Below are 20494 nucleotides of genomic sequence, written 5' to 3'. Positions count from 1 at the left end.
GCATTGTAGAAAATGGCTATATGGATAAAGCTGGTTCTTGTGGTAAGTAGAGCAAAGAAGGTGCTAGAGTACCTATCATTGAATGAAATTACTATAATATACATTGGTTATCAATAACCACAATACATTGGATCGAAAGTGGTTTCAACTTAAGTAACAAAACTTTATTATCGTGTTTTCCATATATGTCTCTAGTTATGCATGGAGACGGTGCTGTTTCATAATTTAGAAGTAAAAAGAAAATAGCTAAGTTTTGCGCTGTCGTCGCCTATTGATATTAATGTGCCAACCAGAGAACTATTGGCTACAGAAACAAAGAGATCTTTAATTAGTTTTAATGCTTGGCAAATTTGATTGAGAATTAGATCCCTGACGTCAGTGTTTGTAAACAGCGGTGAATATCGCTATGAGCGAGAGCAACTTTTGTAACTTAGCGCGAGACACCATGTAGATTTGCAAAGCATCTAATAATTTATTTCCAAATAAAAAGTGATAGATAGACAGAAAAGAAACATTTATACCGTCGAGAAATTCCCTGGGTAGTGATAGGCTATGGAGACCACTGTTACCTTTACAATATCAATAACATTTATGTGCTTAAGGAAGCCTCCAAATCAATATTCAATCACTGTTCAAGGCTGAAGGATATGTCTCGTGTATTTTTAATGATGTTTATCCTACTCTATTGCATTCTTTCGGTGGTATTATGAAGGCCTAGGGTTTTATCGAGAAACATAACTAGCTTCGTCCACTCAGGGTTTTAAAAGATCTCAGTAGTTGGCATGTAGGTCCCTCTATTTTCTTTGTCCCTCTTTTTGTAAGCTTTGATTAATACATCGCAAACTGAAGCCATGATTGCTTCCAAGTCTAATTGCCTAGCGTGGTGAACTTCATGATTCGTCCCTCTTTTCTCAGACAGCTACTACGAAAAAATGGCCAAGCAGAAGTACAACTGCTGCCGGTTTAGTAACCTGTGGTGTCGTGATTCCTCCTTCAGTTGAAATATAATAATTATAATAAATATATAATAATAAAAACCTTGTTTTTCACCGATTGCTTTTCAAAGCTTAATCGAAAATAGAAAGCATAAAACCGAGAGCGAAAGGTTTGTTTCGAAGAAAAATCCCATAATTCATTCTTATCAGCAGATTGCTTCAACAAGAAAAGAAAAGAAGAACCTGTCTTATTGTTTCCTTGTGGTGTTCTCACCATCCAAGTCCAGGAGATATGGCAGTTGAGTTACTAAAACTGTCTTTCCAGATTTTGATGTTTTTTAGGATATCGTGGCTTACCTCTTGTACGACAGGTAAGTAGATACTTCAAATTGTCAACGCTATCTGTCAATTATGATGTTCATTGCGCACGTTATGTTATAGAAATCAATATGATTTCAAATTCGGTATGGGCTTAGTAACATAGATGTTTCACATCAAAAAAGTGCTTTTGACACCCTATTTAATATGTCGACATTAGTTTTCGTATTATTTACTCATAGTGTTTTTACATCCTCAAGAAATATATCCCAATCCTTGTACTTCCCTTTAAGATAATAGTCGTGACTAAGAAATCGGGCCAAATGCATTATCGTAAATAAAATCAAACAATAGAGTACATAAAGGTGCATATAAGGGCCGTAAGAAGGAACATGGCAAACTACTCTAACGATTAATTTAAAATTTATTGACGGTCACGGTCTATTTCCCGATTCTCAAGTCCATGTCGAGACTATTAGCGACCTTAAGATTTGCAAAAACTCAGTGTAAATAACTTCACTTTGTGGTGTCGTGCCTTCAAGTGTTTCGTCCATGTGGATGAGTTGACTGTACAGACAATGTTTTGAATGAAATCTCCAATGAGTAGAATCCCAAAGAAAAAATATTTTACAAGTCTTAAGGTCTCTATGAGCGCGTAGCAATGAAAGCAGTGGTGCAACTGGTATATAATTAATGTGAGCTGTAACACAATAAATATAGATATAACTTTAAATTCTTCCGATGTAATATTACCTCAATGACTCTCAAACCACCTTTCCATTATAAACAAAACATCCTGTCTATTTCCAGAAGAGGTTGATCCTTTCCAAATCGGAAGAGTTGCCCATTGTTTTCACTATGCGGTCAGTCCGAAAGCAAAAGACCAAAGACGTCACTAAAAAAACGTCATGGGTGAAACAAAAAATTCTTAATCGTTACTAACGTTTTTACTCTTTCATTTTATTTTATTTCACAGATTGCTTCTGCTACACATTTAATACACGTATATTAGGTTGCAGAGATAGTCGAGGTGAGTGCAGAAAAGATGGAGGTGACTTGGTAACCATGGAAACAGAAGAGAAATGGAAATTCGTTAATTCAAAGATTCAAGGAATCAATAGGTATCCAAATGAATGGTGCATTGGCCTGATAAAGGAAGGAGGAGAATGGAAATGGGTGAACGACCAAATATTTTCAATAAACAAGTGGCAAAGAGATGAGAAGAGAAATATATATGAACCAAATGGTCGCGATGGTAAAGAGAAATGTGTGGCTATGGCTAAGAACTATCCACCCGGAACACAAGGACTATTTAAAGACATCGTTTGTTCACAACCATTTACGTATGTGTGTGAGTACAGGAAAGGTACGTATCCAGTAACATGCACCTGTCCATAAAGATAATCTGATAAGCAATATATTCCGAACTTTGAAAGCTTTTTTGTGCAGGTTTCTAGTGAAACAAGCAAACCCCAAATTATAGTGGAATAATATTTTGATCACTAAACTCTTAGAGACCACCACATCAAGAAAATATTGTCTTAATCTAATGCTTCGAGAACGAGAACCGTTAAATCAAAATTAATGTAAAAGTTGCAGCTTAACTAGCATATGTATATTGGAGTTGAAAAGTGTGAGAGTAGAGGGCATCTTGAATTTGTATCATCTGAATCATTCTGGAGCATAGTTATAGTGTTACACGTTTCAACCCCTTTTCAAGTTTTTCACAATTTTGATATTTTGCTGATTTTCTAATGCTCAAATAAATAAAGGCCTTGTCAACAGACGTGGAAGGGGGAGATTTTATTGGGTCCCGGCCCATGAATCCATCCTCAATACCCAGGATTTCTTAAATGTGGAAAAAAGCATCTTTGACTCGTTTCTTGGGTGAACTCCAAACTCAAACTTCCAGTTTTGTTACATGTCACAATAAAAGACGATATCTATTCCAAGATGTCTTTACAGCCTACTGATAAAATTATACGGACTTGAGTATGTTCTGTTATCATGTAGTTTATGATACATACTCGAGGAGCCGGTTAATCTATGTCATTACTACTGTTTTCCTCCAAGGGAATCCAAGATGCAAGGACGGTTATTATCCTCCTCGCTGTAACGAAACAAATATGGGGACCACTCCTGCAACACCTACACAATCGGCTGCCTCCACAACACAACCTACTCAATTGGGAGCGACAGCTACTTACAAAACACAGACAGCAAGTGCAATATCTACGCCAAATGATAAAAGTGAGCAGTGTTTGAAATTATTTCAGTGCAATGGTTATTGTTTTTCTGTCTGTTTTTTGCTTGTTTTTTAAAGTATATTTGTGTGTTTTTCTCTTGTTTGTTCTTTTTTATACCTTTTTTTGTTTGCTTCTTTGTTTATTTGTTTGCTTCTTTGTATGTATGTTTGCGTGTTTGTTCTTGTTTGTTTGTCTGTCTGTTTGTCTGTTTGTCTGTTTGTCTGTTTGTCTGTTTGTCTGTTTGTCTGTTTGTCTGTTTGTCTGTTTGTCTGTTTGTCTGTTTGTCTGTTTGTCTGTTTGTCTGTTTGTCTTCTTGTCCGTCTGTCTGTTTGTTTGTCTGTCTGTCTGTCTGTTTGTCCGTCTGTCTGTCTTTTTGTTTGTTTGTTTGTTTTTTCGTTTGTTTGTTTGTTTGATATCATTATATTGGTCAATCAGAAAACATGCAGTGACAGTTGCATTTTGCCAGATCACTTACTTTCTTGACAAATACCAAATGAACTAGGACACAAGAACTGAGTTTGAAATCTAAGCCACAATTTGTATTTTATCATTTCCAGGAAACTTGTCTGGTTCGACGACACCAGCATATAAATATACGACGCACAATGATAAGAATAAGTTAAAACTATTTCCCAACACTCTTGTGGTAGTTCTTGTGGGAATTCTATTGACTTGTTTCATTTGCTTACTTCTTGTTATATGCGTTTGGAAAAGAAAAACAGGTATAACAGGCAGTTCTGGTTTCAAATAGAGTGATTTTCATATGATCGTGAAAGAATAGGCAAACTAATAGTTAGTAGTAGACTCTAAACCAATGATTTTCTTTTGTTCTTTATCAACTATTACAAACTAAATGGTCTATTTTCTTTCACGGTCATGTGAAAATCATTCTAGTTTGTCAGTCTGTTGTATTGTGTTCGTTTGGTTGTTTGGTTGTTTGTTTTGCTTTGTGTGTGTGTGTGTGTGTGTGTGTGGTGTGTGTGTGTGTGTGTCATGTGCGTCGTGTGTTCATCATGATTTTAATGTTTGTCATTTAATTAAAGAATACATACATATTATTTAATATTCCAGGAACTTCTGAAAGAGACGAAGTTAGCCAGTAAGTACTAGTATTATATGGATTGATTCTTAGTTCGTTTGCTTACATGCAGCAATTTTTCATTTCAACTATTTCCCAAATAGTTGTCTATCGGTGTTTTAATCAGTATATACACTTGTTTCAATAAAGTTAGTCACCTGAAAAGCTACAAAGCTGAGACCGACAAGGATTATGGGTAGATACATTTTAAATGTTTTAACAGCTTGATAACTGTTGATGGACTTGAGATCTTCTACCAGTTACAAGTTCACCTCCTCTGAGCATTCTCAACTGCAGCAGTTTGTGTCAAAAGCTTTACTTGTTGGATAACTGTTGATGGACTTGAGATCTTCTACCAGTTACAAGTTCACGACCTCCTCTGAGCATCCTCGACTGCTGCAGTTTGTGTCAAAAGCTTTACTTGTTGGATATAAAATATTTCCCATGATTCTTAGCGATCACAGCTTTCTAGGTTTTTGGTGACTAACTTTATTGAAATAAGTATATATAATACAATTTTAACAGACGACAACCGTCAGAAATGGCCAGCATTAGATGCATAAATATCAATGAAGGGAGCTCGTCCATGCCCGAGCAAATAACCGAGACCGATGCCGTTATATATGCTGATATAAAAGATGACCATGCACGTTTTGAAAATCCTGAAACAACCACCTATGCTGAGATACACGATTACATGTCACCATGTACTCTCCCTGTACCAGCATATCCTGGACCATATGAAGCTACTGAAAAATACGATTGGCAAGTATGTCAATCCGTTGATAACAAAGACCCTGGAGAAGATGATGTTGATGATACACAGTATGAAAATGCTCCCAATAGTGCAACCCAGCAGCCAGGAGAAAAGATTCTGGATCCTAAAATTGACCCAGATGAACAGCTAACCGTAACTAATGCTATCTACGCCACGGTTGACAAGTCCAAGAAAAAAAAATCAGCGAATAAACAAGTGGAGTTCGACCCTGTGTACGCACAGGTTGACAAAAGTGCAAAAACCAAGGTTAGTTTACGCCTGAGCATCACGTGATGTAGTTTTACCTGCTTTACTCTCGTGTCAGGTTAGTCATTTATTATTGGGTATTTTCCATCACGTCAATCTTTAGTGATGAACGCCTGAGACATGCACAGATTAAGTAATACTAGGTATTTTCCATCACTAATGACTTAAACCTCGACCTGACAGAGAGAAAGTTAGGGTAGCCACTTTAAGAGTTTTTGCTAAAAAATCGTTACTTTCATTTTATGGCTTGGATGGTTTAGATTGGTCTTACATTTCCTCACAAGCTGTATGATTGTCCTGTCTACAAAACAATTATTGCTTGGGCTACATCTACCCGTACTTAGTTTGTCGGGCGTATAGTACCAATCGAGAATGGAAAGGTCTATAGGGCCTACCCTAAGGGCAGCTACAATGGTCTTGAGTTACACGTACTATCTTCTTTTCATTTCAGATCAACTTCTCCACCTAACTTCACTGTAGTATGCAATACCAACCAGCAATCTACTAATTTATGATCTACTAATTTGATATCGATTAAAAACCTGTTATGTCATTGATTTATATAAACATATAAAGTGATTTTTCTTAACGTTTCTGGTCATCTGTATACTGTTTTGACCTGCGTATTCAAGTAACATGACTCTTTATAAAACATACAAGATGTGCAAAGATGAAGCTCTATCGGTCGCAGGGTCTCAGTTTTAAAATGTTTACGACTTGTTATTCAAAATATAATTTTTAGTTTTAGTGAATCTAAAATCTAGAGTAGAGAAGAGCAGTGCACGATGGAAAGTGAAGGCCGAATTAAAACTTCAACACACGGTGACCCGGAAAATACGATGACTTTACGGATAACATCTTGTCGTGAGCTAATACGGTAAACCGCGTTATTGATATATCATAAAACTACATATTGCCAAAAAAAAAAAAAAAAGGAATCGTAAAAGATACGCGATACTTTACTGAAATGAAACAACTTGGTTATGTTGCTGTTACTTTTGTTGTCGTAGTTGCTGCCGTTGTCATTGCCATTGTTTTGTTGTTATCGTTGTTTAGTGCTATGAGCGTTGTCACTGTCATTACGGTGTTGGTTAAGCCTTGTTCTCACCAGCGACGCAAGCTGAAGTAAGCACAAGCACAAGCTAACGCAAGAAAAACAATTCTTCCATCCTCTTGCGCTTGGACTTGTCTCTAGTGACAACCAGGCTTTATACTAAAACTAAAACAGTGTGAAACTCAATACCCTAATATTTCATAATGATCTCAAACATAATCATTCATAAAAGCCGGTCAGTGTGATAGAAATTTTACGGTGTCAGTTAAAAAGGTATTTAGTGTAATTTATCAATACAGTAGTAGGCATCATAAAGAAAGTAGTAGCAGGCTGGCCAAAAAGCGTAGTAGAAAATCTCCACTACTCTTTCCTTTTCCACCTCTTTATGCATTCCATGCTCAATTTTGGTGATGTTATGACTGCATTGTTACGGAGTCCAGTTCATAAAGGTAGGCAAAAGTATCTAAATCATACAAAAGACCATTATAAAATTTTTCAAAATACATTTATGTCTTTTTGATTACAGACTCATATATTCACAGGGTTAGCCTCATTTCGACGTCAGAATATTCAAAACTGACCAACGGTTAAGTAATAAATGCACAACTTCAACCATATAAACACGTTGAAATTCCACGGACCTTCAATGAAACATATGAATATTCTACACAAAGTCGAGGCTAACCCTGAGAACTAGAGAACTGTATCGTTGATGGTACCCATTAACCTTTGCAAAATTAAGCTGGAAAAATAATTTCCTATCCTTTGCATTGTAGAAAATGGCTCTATGTATAAAGGTGGTTTTTGTGGTAAGTAGAGCAAAGAAGTTGCTAGAGTACCTATCATTGAATGAAATTACTATAATATACATTGGTTATCAATAACCACAATACATTGGATCGAAAGTGGTTTCAACTTAAGTAACAAAACTTTATTATCGTGTTTTCCATATATGTCTCTAGTTATGCATGGAGACGGTGCTGTTTCATAATTTAGAAGTAAAAAGAAAGTAGCTAAGTTTTGCGCTGTCGTCGCCTATTGATATTTATGTGCCAATCAGAGAACTATTGGCTACAGAAACAAAGAGATCTTTAATTAGTTTTAATGCTTGGCAAATTTGATTGAGAATTAGATCCCTGACGTCAGTGTTTATAAACAGCGGTGAATATCGCTATGAGCGAGAGCAACTTTTGTAAGCACGAGACACCATGTAGATTTGCAAAGCATCTAATAATTTATTTCCAAATAAAAAGTGATAGATAGGCAGAAAAGAAAAATGTATACCGTCGAGAAATTCCCTGGATATTGATTGGCTATGAGACCACTGTTATCCTTACAATATCAATTACAGTTATGTGACATTTATGTGCTTAAGGAAGCCTCCAATTCGATATTCAATCACTGTTCAAGGAGGAAGGATATGTCTCGTGTATTTTTAATGATGTTTATCCTACTCTATTGCATTCTTTCGGTGGTATTATGCCCGGGGGGGGGGGGGGTACTCCCCTATATTTGCTATACGGGTATGTGCCGCCCTATAGGGTATGGTTTTTCGGCTTTTGGGTCTGGGGTAGGGTATCATTTTTGGACATTTTTTCTCGGATAGGGTATCATTTTAGTCTGGCATTGGGTTAACGATTTGGTCGTTTTTGTCTGGCGAATAGTCTACGCTTTCTGCCGACACAAAAACAATAAAAATGATAGTAAATATTGATTGCAATCGATTGTAAAACCGTATTTTCCGTCTTTTAGTCTTGGATAGGGTGTACAATTCTTAGTTTTAGTCTGGGGTAGGGTAAGTAAAATCAAAATTTTAGGTCTGGGATAGGGTCAGGGTTTTGAGGTCCTGGCGGCACACCCCTACCCAAGTTGGGGTGGTAGTACCCCCCTGGGGTATTATGAAGGCCTAGGGTTTTATCGAGAAATGTATCTAGCTTCGTCTACTCAGGGTTTTAAATGATCTCAGTAGTTGGCATATCATTCCATTTTCACTCTCTCTCACTCTATTTTCTTTGTCCCTGTTTAGGTAAGCTTTGATTAGTACATTGCAAACTGAAGCCATGATTGCTTCCTAGTCTAATTTCCTAGCGTGGTGAACATGATTCGTCCCTCTTTTCTCGGACAACTACTACGAAAAAATAGCCAAGCAGAAGTACAACTGCTGCCGGTTTAGTAACCTGTAGTGTTGTGATTCCTCCTTTAGTTAAAATATAACCATTATAATAAATGTATAATAATAAGACCTTGTTTTTCACCGATTGCTTTTCAAAGCTTAATCGAAAATAGAAAACATAACATTGTGAGCAAAAGGTTTGTTTCGAAGCAAAATCCCATAATCCATTCTCATCAGCAGATTGCTTCAACAAGAAAAGAAAAGAAGAACCTGTCTTATTGTTTCCTTGTGGTGTTCTCACCATCCAAGTCCGGGAAATATGTCATTTGAGTTACTAAAACTGTCTTTCCAGATTTTGATGTTTTTTAGGATATTGTGGCTTACCTCTAGTTCGACAGGTAAGTAGATACTTCAAATTGTCAACGCTACCTGTCAATTATGATGTTTATTGCGCACTCACGTTGTGTTAGAGATCAATAGGATTTCAAATTCGGTATGAACTTACTAAATAGATGTTTCACATCAAAATTAGATACCCTATTTAATATGTCGACATTAGTTTTCGTATTATTTACTTTTAGATCTGCTTTTACATCCTAAAGAAAGATAAAACATATCCCAATTCCTTGTACTTCCCTTTAAGATAATAGCCGTGACTTACAAATCGGGCCAAATACACTTCCGTAGATAAAATCAAACATTAGAGTACATAAAGATATAGAGGGACCGTAAGAAGGTACATGGCAAACTACTCTAACGATTGATTTAAAATTTATTGACGGTAGTCTATTTCCCGATTCTCATGTCCATGTCGCGACTATTAGCGACCTTAAGATTTGCAAAAACTCAGTGCGACGGCGACGTCAACCGGAAGTGTAAATAACTTCACTTTGTGGTTTCGTGCCTTCAAAGTGTTTCTTCCATGTGGATGAGTTGACTGTACAGACAATGTTTTGAATAAAATCTCCAATGAATAGAACCCCAAAGAAAAATTATTTCACAAGTCTTAAGGTCGAAAGCAGTGGTGCAACTAGTATATAATTAATGTGAGCTTTAACACAATAAATATAGTTATAAATTTAAATTCTTCCGATGTAACATTGCCTCCCTTTCCATTATAAACAAAACATCCTGTCTATTTCCAGAAAAGGCCGTTCCTCCCCAAATCGAGAGAGTTGCGCATTGTTTCCAGTACGGTCAGTCCGAAAGCAAAAGACCAAAGACGTCATTTAAAAAAGCGTCACTAACGTTTTTTCCTTTCATTTTATTATATTTCACAGATTGCTTCTGCTACGCATTCAATACGCGTGTATTAGGTTGGAGAGAGAGTCGAGGTGAGTGCAGAAAAGATGGAGGTGACTTGGTAACCATGGAAACAGAAGAGAAATGGAAATTCGTTAATTCAAAGATTCAAGGGATCGATAAGTATCGCAATGAATGGTACATTGGCCTGAAAAAAGAAGAAGGAGAATGGAAATGGGTGAACGACAAAATACTTGCAATAAGCAAGTGGCAAAGAGATTAACCAAACGGTGATGGGGAATGTGTGGCTATGGCTAAGAACTATCCCCCCGGAACACAAGGACTGTTCAATGACATCGACTGTTTACACCGATATATGTATGTGTGTGAGTACAGGAAAGGTACGTTACTAGTTGCATGCACTTGTCCAGTAAAGATAATCTGATAAGCAATATATATTCGAACTTCGAAAGCTTTTTATGTGGTGGTTTCTAATGAAACAAGCAAACTTCAAATTATAGTGGAATATTATTATTATGATCACTAAACTTCTAGAGGCCACCACATCAAGAAAATATTGTCTTAATCTAATGTTTCGAGAACCGTTAAATCAAAGTTAATGTAAAAGTTGCAGCTTAAGTAGCATATGCATATGGGAGTTGAAAAGTATGAGAGTAGAAGGCATCTTGACTAAACCAAAAATTAATTCCAAATACTGTATCAAAATTTATTTTAAATATCAAAATTAGCTATTTGCTTATCTGAATATTCCGGAGCATAGTTATAGTGTTACACGTTTCAACCCCCTTACAAGTTTCTCACAACGATATTGATATTTTGCTGATTTCTAATGCTCAAATGCATATAGGTCTGGTCAACATGCGCGGAAGGGGGAGATTTTATTTGGTCCAGGTCCATGAGTCCAGACTAATACACAGGATTTCTTAAAAGTGGAAAAAAGCATCTTTGACTCGTTTCTTGGGTGAACTCCAAATTCAAACTTTCAGGTTTTGTTGTCACAACAAGAGACGATAGCTATACCAAGTAGTCTTGTCATTATGTTGATCACTTTCAGCCTACTGATAAAATTATACGGACTTGAGTATGTTCCGATATCATGTAGTTTATGCTACATACTCGAGGAGCCGGTCAATCTATGTCATTACTACTGTTTACCTCCAAGGGAATCCAAGATGCAAGGACGATTATTATCCACCTCGCTGTAACGAAACAATTCTGGAGTCCACTGCTGCAGAACCTACCAAAACTACCACCTTCAAGAAACAGAGAACAAATCAATCGAGTAAGCAATGTGTTTTAATTTTGTTTGTTTTATTAGGGTAACTTATCCCAACAACATTCTGAATTCCTTTACACGGGGCAGTCGTAAGTTGTTGCAGCCGATGTTGCTGATGTTGTTGTTACTTTTGTTGTTGTAGTTGCTGCCGTTATTACCGCTGTTTTTTAGTGCTATGAGCGTTGTCACTGTCATTACGGTGTTGGTTAAGCCTTGTTCTCACCAGCGACGCATGCTGAAGTAAGCACAAGCTCAAGCGCAAGCTAACGCAAGAAAAACAATTCTTCCATCCTCTTGCGCTTGGACTTGTCTCTAGTGACAACCAGGCTTTATACTAAAACTAAAACAGTGTGAAACTCAATACCCTAATATTTCATCATGACCTCAAATACAATCATTCATAAAAGCCGGTCAGTGTGATAGAAATTTTACGGTGTCAGTTAAAAGGTATTTAGTGTAATCTATCAATACAGTAGTAGGCATCATAAAGAAAGTAGTAGCAGGCTGGCCAAAAAGCGTAGGAGAAAATCTCCACTACTCTTTCCTTTTCCACCTCTTTATGCATTCCATGCTCAATTTTGGTGATGTTATGACTGCATTGTTACGGAGTCCAGTTCATAAAGGTAGGCAAGAGTATTTCTTAAATCAAAAGACCATTTTCAAATTTGACTAAATACGTTTATATTTTTTGATTACAGACTCGTATATTCACAGGGTTAGCCTCATTTCGACGTCCGAATATTCAAAAATGACCAACGGTAAAGTAATAAATGCACAACTTCAACAATACAAACACTTTGAAATTCCACGGACCTTCAATGAGACACATGAATATTCTACACTAAATCGAGGCTAACCCTGAGAAATAGAGAACTCGAAACTGGAGCGTTGATGGTACCCATTAACCGTTGCAAAATTAAGCTGGAAAATAATTTCCTATCCTATGTATCGTAGAAAATCATGGCTCTATGGATAAAGCTGGTTCTTGTGGTAAGTAGAGCAAAGAAGTTGCTAGAGTGCCTATCATTGAATGAAATGATTATAATATACAATGGTGATCAATAACCACAATGCATTGGATCGAAAGTGGTTTCAACTTAAGAAACAAAATTTTATTATCGTGTTTTCCATATATGTCTCTAGTTATGCATGAAGACAGTGCTGTTTCATAATTTAGAAGTAAAACGAAAATAGCGAAGTTTTGCGCTGTCGTGGCCTATTGTTATTAATGTGCCAACCAGAGCACTATTAGCTACAGAAACAAAGAGATTTTTAATTAGTTTTAATGCTTGGCAAATTTGATTGAGAATTAGATCCCTGACGTCAGTGTTTGTAAACAGCGGTGAATATCACTATAAGCAAAAGCAACTGACTTTTATAACGTAGCACGAGACACCATGTAGATTTGCAAAGTATCTAATAATTTATTTCCAAATAAAAAGTGATAGATAGGCAGAAAAGAAAAGTGTATACCGTCGAGAAATTCCCTGGATATTGATTGGCTATGAGACCACTGTTATCCTTACAATATCAATAACAGTTATGTGACATTTATGTGCTTAAGGAAGCCTCCGAATCGATATTCAATCACTGTTCAGTGTGGAAGGATATGTATCGTGTATTTTTAATGATTTTTCTTTCTGTGGTAACTAAGTTCGACTACTTTAGGGTTTTAAATGATCTCAGTAGTTGGCATGTAGGTCCCTCTATTTTCTTTGTCCCTCTTTTTGTAAGCTTTGATTAATGCATCGCAAACTGAAGCCATGATTGCTGCCAAGAATTTCCTAGCGTGGTGAACTTCATGATTCGTCCCTCTTTTCTCAAACAACTACTACGAAAAAATAGCCAAGCGGAAGTACAACTGCTGCCGGTTTAGTAACCTGTAGTGTTGTGATTCCTCCTTCAGTTAAAATATAACAATTATAATAAATATATAATAATAAAACCTTGTTTTTCACCGATTGCTTTTCAAAGCTTAATCGAAAATAGAAAACATAACAGTGTAAGCGAAAGGTTTGTTTCGAAGCAAAATCCCATAATCCATTCTCACTTATCAGCAGATTGCTTCAACAAGAAAAGAAAACTAAGAACCTGTCTTATTGTTTCCTTGTGGTGTTCTCACCATCCATGTCCAGGAGATATGGCATTTGCGTTACTAAAACTGTCTTTCCAGATTTTGATGTTCTTTAGGATATTGTGGCTTACCTCTAGTACGACAGGTAAGTAGATACTTCAAATTGTCAACGCTATCTGTCAATTATGATGTTTATTGCGCACTCACGTTGTGTTAGAAATCAATATGATTTCAAATTCGGTACTAACATAGATGTTTCACATCAAAAAAGCCGTGCATTTGATACCCTTTTTAATATGTTGACATTAGTTTTCGTATTATTTACTCAGTTTTAGTACATAGTGTTTTTACATCCTAAAGAAAGGTAAAACATATTCCAGTTCTTATACTTCCCTTTAAGATAATAGTCGTGACTTAGAAATCGGCAACCAATATGCACTATCGTAAATAAAATCAAACATTGGAGTACATAAAGGGACATAGGGCCGTAAGAAGGTACATGGCAAACTACTCTAACGAGTGATTAATTTAAAATTCATTGACGGTAGTCTATTTCCCGATTCTCATGTCCATGTCGAGACTATTAGCGACCTTAAGATTTGCAAAACCTCAGTGTAAATAACTTCACTTTGTGGTTTCGTGCCTTCAAGGTGTTTCTTCCATGTGGATGAGTTGACTTTACAGACAATGTTTTGAATGAAATCTCCAATGAATAGAACTCCAAAGAAAAATTATTTCACGTACAAGTCCTAAGGTCTCTATGAGCGCGTAGCAATAAAAACAGTGGTGCAACTAGTATATAATTAATGTGAGCTGTAACACAATAAATATAGATATAACTTTAAATTCTTCCGATGTAACATTGGCTCAATGACTCTCAAACCACCTTTCCATTATAAACAAAACATCCTGTCTATTTCCAGAAGAGGTTGATCCTTTCCAAATCGGAAGAGTTGCCCATTGTTTTCACTATGCGGTCAGTCCGAAAGCAAAAGACCAAAGACGTCACTAAAAAAACGTCATGGGTGAAACAAAAAATTCTTAATCGTCACTAACGTTCTTACTATTTCATTTTATTATATTTCACAGATTGTTTGTGCTACACATTCAATACACATAGATTAGGTTGGAGAGAGTGCCGACGTGAGTGCAGAAAAGATGGAGGTGACTTGGTAACCATGGAAACAGAAGAGAAATGGAAATTCGTTAATTCAAAGATTCAAGGAATCAATAGGTATCCAAATGAATGGTGCATTGGCCTGATAAAGGAAGGAGGAGAATGGAAATGGGTGAACGACCAAATATTTTCAATAAACAAGTGGCAAAGAGATGAGAAGAGAAATATATATGAACCAAATGGTCGCGATGGTAAAGAGAAATGTGTGGCTATGGCTAAGAACTATCCAGCCGGAACACAAGGACTGTTTAAAGACATCGTTTGTTCACGGTCATTAATGTATGTGTGTGAGTACAGGAAAGGTACGTAATCTGATAACCAATATATATTCGTTGCAAACGTTTATTTGTGCCGGTTTCTAATGAAACAAGCAGAACACACCAAATTGTGTGGAATATTATTATTATTATAATCACTAAACGTTAAGAGGTCACCACATCAAGAAAGTATTGTCTTAATCTAATGTTTCGAGCTTGAGTAGCAGAAACTCATATGGGAGTACAAAAGTATGAGAGTAGACGCCATCTCGAAACCAAAAATTAATTCCAAATGCTGTATCAAAATTTATTTTAAATATCAAAATTAGCAATTTACTTATCTGAATATTCCAGAGCATAGTTATAGTGTTACACGTTTCAACCCCCTCATAAGTTTCCCACAATATTGATATTTTACTAAATTTTTTTAATGCTCAAGCGGAAGGGGGAAATTTTATTGGGTCCAGGTTCATGAATCCAGACTAATACACAGGATTTCTTAAATGTGAAAAAAAGCATCTTTGACTCGTTTTTTGGGTGAACTCTAAATTCAAACTTTCAGGTTTTGTTGTCACAACAAGAGACGATAGCTATACCAAGTAGTCTTGTCATTATGTTGATCACTTTCAGCTTACTGATAAATTATACGGACTTGAGTATGTTCCGTTATCATGTAGTTTATGCTACATCCTCGAGCAGCCAGTTAATCTATGTCATTACTACTGTTTTCTTCCAAGGGAATCCAAGATGCAAGGACGATTATTATCCACCTTGCTGTAACGAAACAATTCTGGAGTCCACTCCTGCAGAACCTACCCAAACCACCAAGAAACAGAGAACAAATCAATCGAGTAAGCAATGTGTTTTAATTTTTTTTTTATTAGGGTAACTTATCCCAACAACATTCTGAATTCCTTTACACGGGGCAGTCGTAAGTTGTTGCAGTCGATGTTGCTGATGTTGTTGTTACTTTTGTTGTCGTAGTTGTCATTGCTGTTGTTTTGTTGTTATCGTTGTTTAGTGCTATGAGCGTTGTCACTGTCATTACGGTGTTGGTTAAGCCTTGTTCTCACTAGCGATGCAATCTGAAGTAAGCATAAGCACAAGCATAAGCACAAGCGCAAGCTAACGCAAGAAAAACGGAATCTTCCATCCTCTTGCGCTTGGACTTGTCTCTAGTGAGAATCAGGCTTTATACTAAAGCTAAAACAGTGTGAAACTCATGCAATACCCTAATATTTCATCATGATCTCAAATACAGTCATTCATAAAAGCCGGTCAGTGTGATAGAAATTTTATGGTGTCAGTTAAAAGGTATTTAGTGTAATTTATCAATACAGTAGTAGGCATCATAAAGAAAGTAGTAGCAGGCTGGCCAAAAAGCGTAGGAGAAAATCTCCACAACTCTTTCCTTTTCCACCTCTTTATGCATTCCATGCTCAATTTTGGTGATGACTGCATTGTTATGGAGTCCAGTTCATAAAGGTAGGCAAGAGTATTTCTTAAATCAAAAGATCATTTTCAAAATTTGACTAAATACGTTTGTGTTTTTTGATTACAGACTCGTATACTCACAGGGTTAGCCTCATTTGGACGTCCGAATATTCAAAAATGACCAACGGTAAAGTAATGAATGCACGACTTCATCAATACAAACACTTTGAAATTCCACGGAATTTCAATGAAACACATGAATATTCTACACTAAATCGAGGCTAACCCTGAGAACTCGAGACTGGAGCGTTGATGGTACCCATTAACCTTTGCCAAATTAAGCTGGAAAATAATTTCCTATCCTTTGCATTTTAGAAAATGGCTCTATGGATAAAGGTGGTTCTTGTGGTAAGTAGAGCAAAGAAGTTGCTAGAGTACCTATCATTGAATGAAATGATTATAATATACATTGGTAATCAATAACAATACATTGGATCGAAAGTGGTTTCAACTTAAGAAACAAAATTTTATTATCGTGTTTTCCATATATGTCTCTAGTTATGCATGGAGACGGTGCTGTTTCATAACTTTGAAGTAAAACGAAAATAGCGAAGTTTTGCGCTGTCGTCGCCTATTGATATTAATGTGCCAACCAGAGAGCTATTGGCTATTAAAAGTGATAGATAGATAGAGAAGAAACATTTATAACGTCGAGAAATTCCCTGGGTAGTGATTGGCTATGGAGACCACTGTTACCCTTAATATCAATAACATTTATCTTTTCCTATAAACGTGATCGTAATCTCCGTTCTTTCTTGGTCAAGGGAGTTCTTCCCTCTAACAAAGAACCTGGTACTTTTCGCTGTTCTCGTAAACGTTGTTATACTTGTCCTCACATAGTCTCTCACACTTCTGTTGTCGGTCCTAAATCAACTGTTAAAATCACTGACCATTTTGTTTGTACCACTTCTAATGTTGTATATTGTATTAAATGTACCCGCTGTAATCTTTTGTATGTGGGCGAGACTGGCCGCCGTCTTGGTGATCGCATTTGCAATCATCTTTATGATATTCGCAATAACGATCCCACCAAACCAGTTTCCCGCCATTTTAATCTAGCTAACCATTCTCTTTCTGACTTCATTGTTTTCGGTCTTTCTTTGCTTAACGGCAACAATGATTGTCGCAAGACCAAAGAAATGCGGCTTATTCACCTATTGGGCACTCTTAGTCCCAACGGGATTAATGAACGCTTTATTTTCAACTAACCTTTTCTTTTGTCTTTTGTCTTTTGATTGTTTGTTTTTGTTTTTGTTTCCTTGCCTACCTTGCTCTCATTGGTTTCTTTTGTCTTATTCTATCATATATACACTCCTTTCTACCACTTCTTTCTCTTTTACTCCGACGAAGGACTAGCGTCCGAAACGTCAGTAAGTTTTTTCATCTTTTCACGGTGTATAATTTACCTTTTCATCATTACTGTAACATTTATGTGCTTAAGGAAGCCTCGAAATCAATATTCAATCACTGTTCAAGGCGGAAGGATTTGTTCCGTGTATTTTTAATGATGTTTATCCTACTCTATTGCATTCTTTCGGTTGTATTATGAAGGCCTAGGGTTTTATCGAGTAACAAAACTATAGATTCGTCCACTCGGGTTTTAAATGATCTCAGTAGTTGGCATGTAGGTCCCTCTATTTTCTTTGTCCCTCTTTGTGTAAGCTTTGATTAATACATCGCAAACTGAAGCCATGATTGCTACCAAGTCTAATTTCCTAGCGTGGTGAACTTCATGATTCGTCCCTCTATTCTCGGACAACTACTACGAAAAAATAGCCAAGCGGAAGTACAACTGCTGCCGGTTTAGTAACCTGTAGTGTTGTGATTCCTCCTTCAGTTGAAATATAACCATTATAATAAATATATAATAATAAAACCTTGTTTTTCACCGATTGCTTTTCAAAGCTTAATCGAAAATAGAAAACATAACATTGTGAGCGAAAGGTTTGTTTCGAAGCAAAATCGCATAATCCATTCTTATCAGCAGATTGCTTCAACAAGAAAAGAAAAGAAGATCCTGTCTTATTGTTTCCTTGTGGTGTTCTCGCCATCCAAGTCCAGGAGATATGGCATTTGCGTTGCTAAAACTGTCTTTCCAGATTTTGATGTTTTTTAGGATATTGTGGCTTACCTCTAGTTCGACAGGTAAATAGATACTTCAAATTGTCAACGCTACCTGTCAATTATGATGTTTATTGCGCACTCACGTTGTGTTAGAGATCAATAGGATTTCAAATTCGGTATGAACTTACTAAATAGATGTTTCACATCAAAATTAGATACCCTATTTAATATGTCGACATTAGTTTTCGTATTATTTACTTTTAGATCTGCTTTTACATCCTAAAGAAAGATAAAGCATATCCCAATTCCTCGTACTTCCCTTTAAGATAATAGTCGTGACTTACAAATCGGGCCAAATACACTTCCGTAAATATAATCAAACATTAGAGTACATAAAGGTATATAGGGACCGTAAGAAGGTACATGGCAAACTGCTCTAACGATTGATTTAAAATTTATTGACGGTAGTCTATTTCCCGATTCTCATGTCCATGTCGCGACTATTAGCGACCTTAAGATTTGCAAAAACTCAGTGCGACGGCGACGTCAACCGGAAGTGTAAATAACTTCACTTTGTGGTTTCGTGCCTTCAAGGTGTTTCTTCCATGTGGATGAGTTGACTTTACAGACAATGTTTTGAATGAAATCTCCAATGAATAGAACTCCAAAGAAAAATTATTTCACGTACAAGTCCTAAGGTCTCTATGAGCGCGTAGCAATAAAAACAGTGGTGCAACTAGTATATAATTAATGTGAGCTGTAACACAATAAATATAGATATAACTTTAAATTCTTCCGATGTAACATTGGCTCAATGACTCTCAAACCACCTTTCCATTATAAACAAAACATCCTGTCTATTTCCAGAAGAGGTTGATCCTTTCCAAATCGGAAGAGTTGCCCATTGTTTTCACTATGCGGTCAGTCCGAAAGCAAAAGACCAAAGACGTCACTAAAAAAACGTCATGGGTGAAACAAAAAATTCTTAATCGTCACTAACGTTCTTACTATTTCATTTTATTATATTTCACAGATTGTTTGTGCTACACATTCAATACACATAGATTAGGTTGGAGAGAGTGCCGACGTGAGTGCAGAAAAGATGGAGGTGACTTGGTAACCATGGAAACAGAAGAGAAATGGAAATTCATTAATTCAAAGATTCAAGGAATCAATATTTATCCCAATGAATGGTACATTGGCCTGAAAAAGGAAGGAGGAGAATGGAAATGGGTGAACGACCAAATACTTTCAATAGACAAGTGGCAAAGATATGAACCAAACGGTGATGGGGAATGTGTGACTATGGCTAAGAACTATCCCCCCGGAACACAAGGACTCTTTAAAGACGATGATTGTCTCTCTCCTTTTATGTTTATATGTGAGTACAGGAAAGGTACGTGACCAGTTGCATGCACTTATATGAAGATAATCTGATAAGCAATACGTATTCGAACTTTGAAAGCTTTTTTGTGCAGGTTTCTAGTGAAACAAGCAAACCCCAAATTATAGTGGAATATTATTATGATCACTAAACTTTTAGAGACCACCACATCAAGAAAATATTGTCTTAATCTAATGTTTCGAGAACCGTTAAATCAAAATTAATGTAAAAGTTGCAGCTTAAGTAGCATATGTATATTGGAGTTGAAAAGTGTGAGAGTAGAAGGCACCTTGAAACCAAACTTAATTCCAAATAAGGTATCAAAATCTATTTCAAACATCAAAATTAGTCATTTGCTTATCTGGATATTCCGGAGCATAGTTATAGGGTTACACGTTTCAACCCCCTTATAAATTTCTCACGATATTGATATTTTACTAATTTTCTAATGCTCAGATAAATAAAGCCGCTATTAGGGAGATTTTATCTGGTCCAGTACCATGAATCCAGCCTAATACCCAGGATTTCTTAATTGTGGAAAAAAGGATATTTGACTCGTTTCTTGGGTGAAATCCAATCTATAACCTCCAGTTTTTTTACTTGTCACAACAAAAGACGATAGCTATACCAAGATGTCTTGTCATTATCATGATGTTGATCACTTAAGAGTCTACTGATAAATTATAGACTTGAATATGTTTGTTATCATGTAGTTTATGCTACATACTCAAGGAGCC

General features: G+C 36.4%; 2 protein-coding genes across 4 annotated transcripts in view; both read left to right on the top strand.

Annotated features, from left to right (window-relative positions):
• LOC116287734 (uncharacterized) lies at positions 1–7104 on the top strand. The gene is made up of 8 exons (XM_089029058.1): positions 1–42; positions 1146–1306; positions 2230–2619; positions 3327–3503; positions 4057–4221; positions 4571–4598; positions 5103–5601; positions 6053–7104. Exons 2-8 carry the CDS (start codon positions 1228–1230, stop codon positions 6068–6070), a joined length of 1356 nt encoding a protein of 451 aa, XP_088885184.1. The 5' UTR covers positions 1–42; positions 1146–1227; the 3' UTR covers positions 6071–7104.
• Positions 7105–9045: 1941 nt separating this feature from the next.
• LOC148911877 (asialoglycoprotein receptor 2-like) overlaps positions 9046–20494 on the top strand; it is a 12311-nt gene continuing 862 nt past the window's right edge. Inside the window, exons 1-5 of one of the 3 annotated variants that reach the window (XM_089029064.1) lie at positions 11824–12297; positions 13365–13526; positions 14471–14860; positions 15553–16657; positions 18294–18375. In XM_089029064.1, the coding sequence (XP_088885190.1) occupies positions 12276–12297; positions 13365–13526; positions 14471–14860; positions 15553–15704 (726 nt within the window). In that variant the 5' untranslated portion in view covers positions 11824–12275 and the 3' untranslated portion in view covers positions 15705–16657; positions 18294–18375. Of the gene's footprint in view, positions 9167–11823; positions 12298–13364; positions 13527–14470; positions 14861–15552; positions 16658–18293; positions 18455–19406; positions 19770–20494 lie in introns of those variants that run through there. The other 2 variants (XM_089029065.1, XM_089029066.1) reach the window with 2 other exon arrangements.

This window comes from Actinia tenebrosa, unplaced genomic scaffold, assembly GCF_029948245.1.
Source record: "Actinia tenebrosa isolate PJP-AT-01 unplaced genomic scaffold, QUT_ActTen_1.0 PGA_scaffold13__45_contigs__length_12533684, whole genome shotgun sequence".
Classification (NCBI taxonomy): Eukaryota; Metazoa; Cnidaria; class Anthozoa; order Actiniaria; family Actiniidae; genus Actinia; species Actinia tenebrosa.
This window is presented reverse-complemented; position numbering and strand designations above follow the sequence as displayed.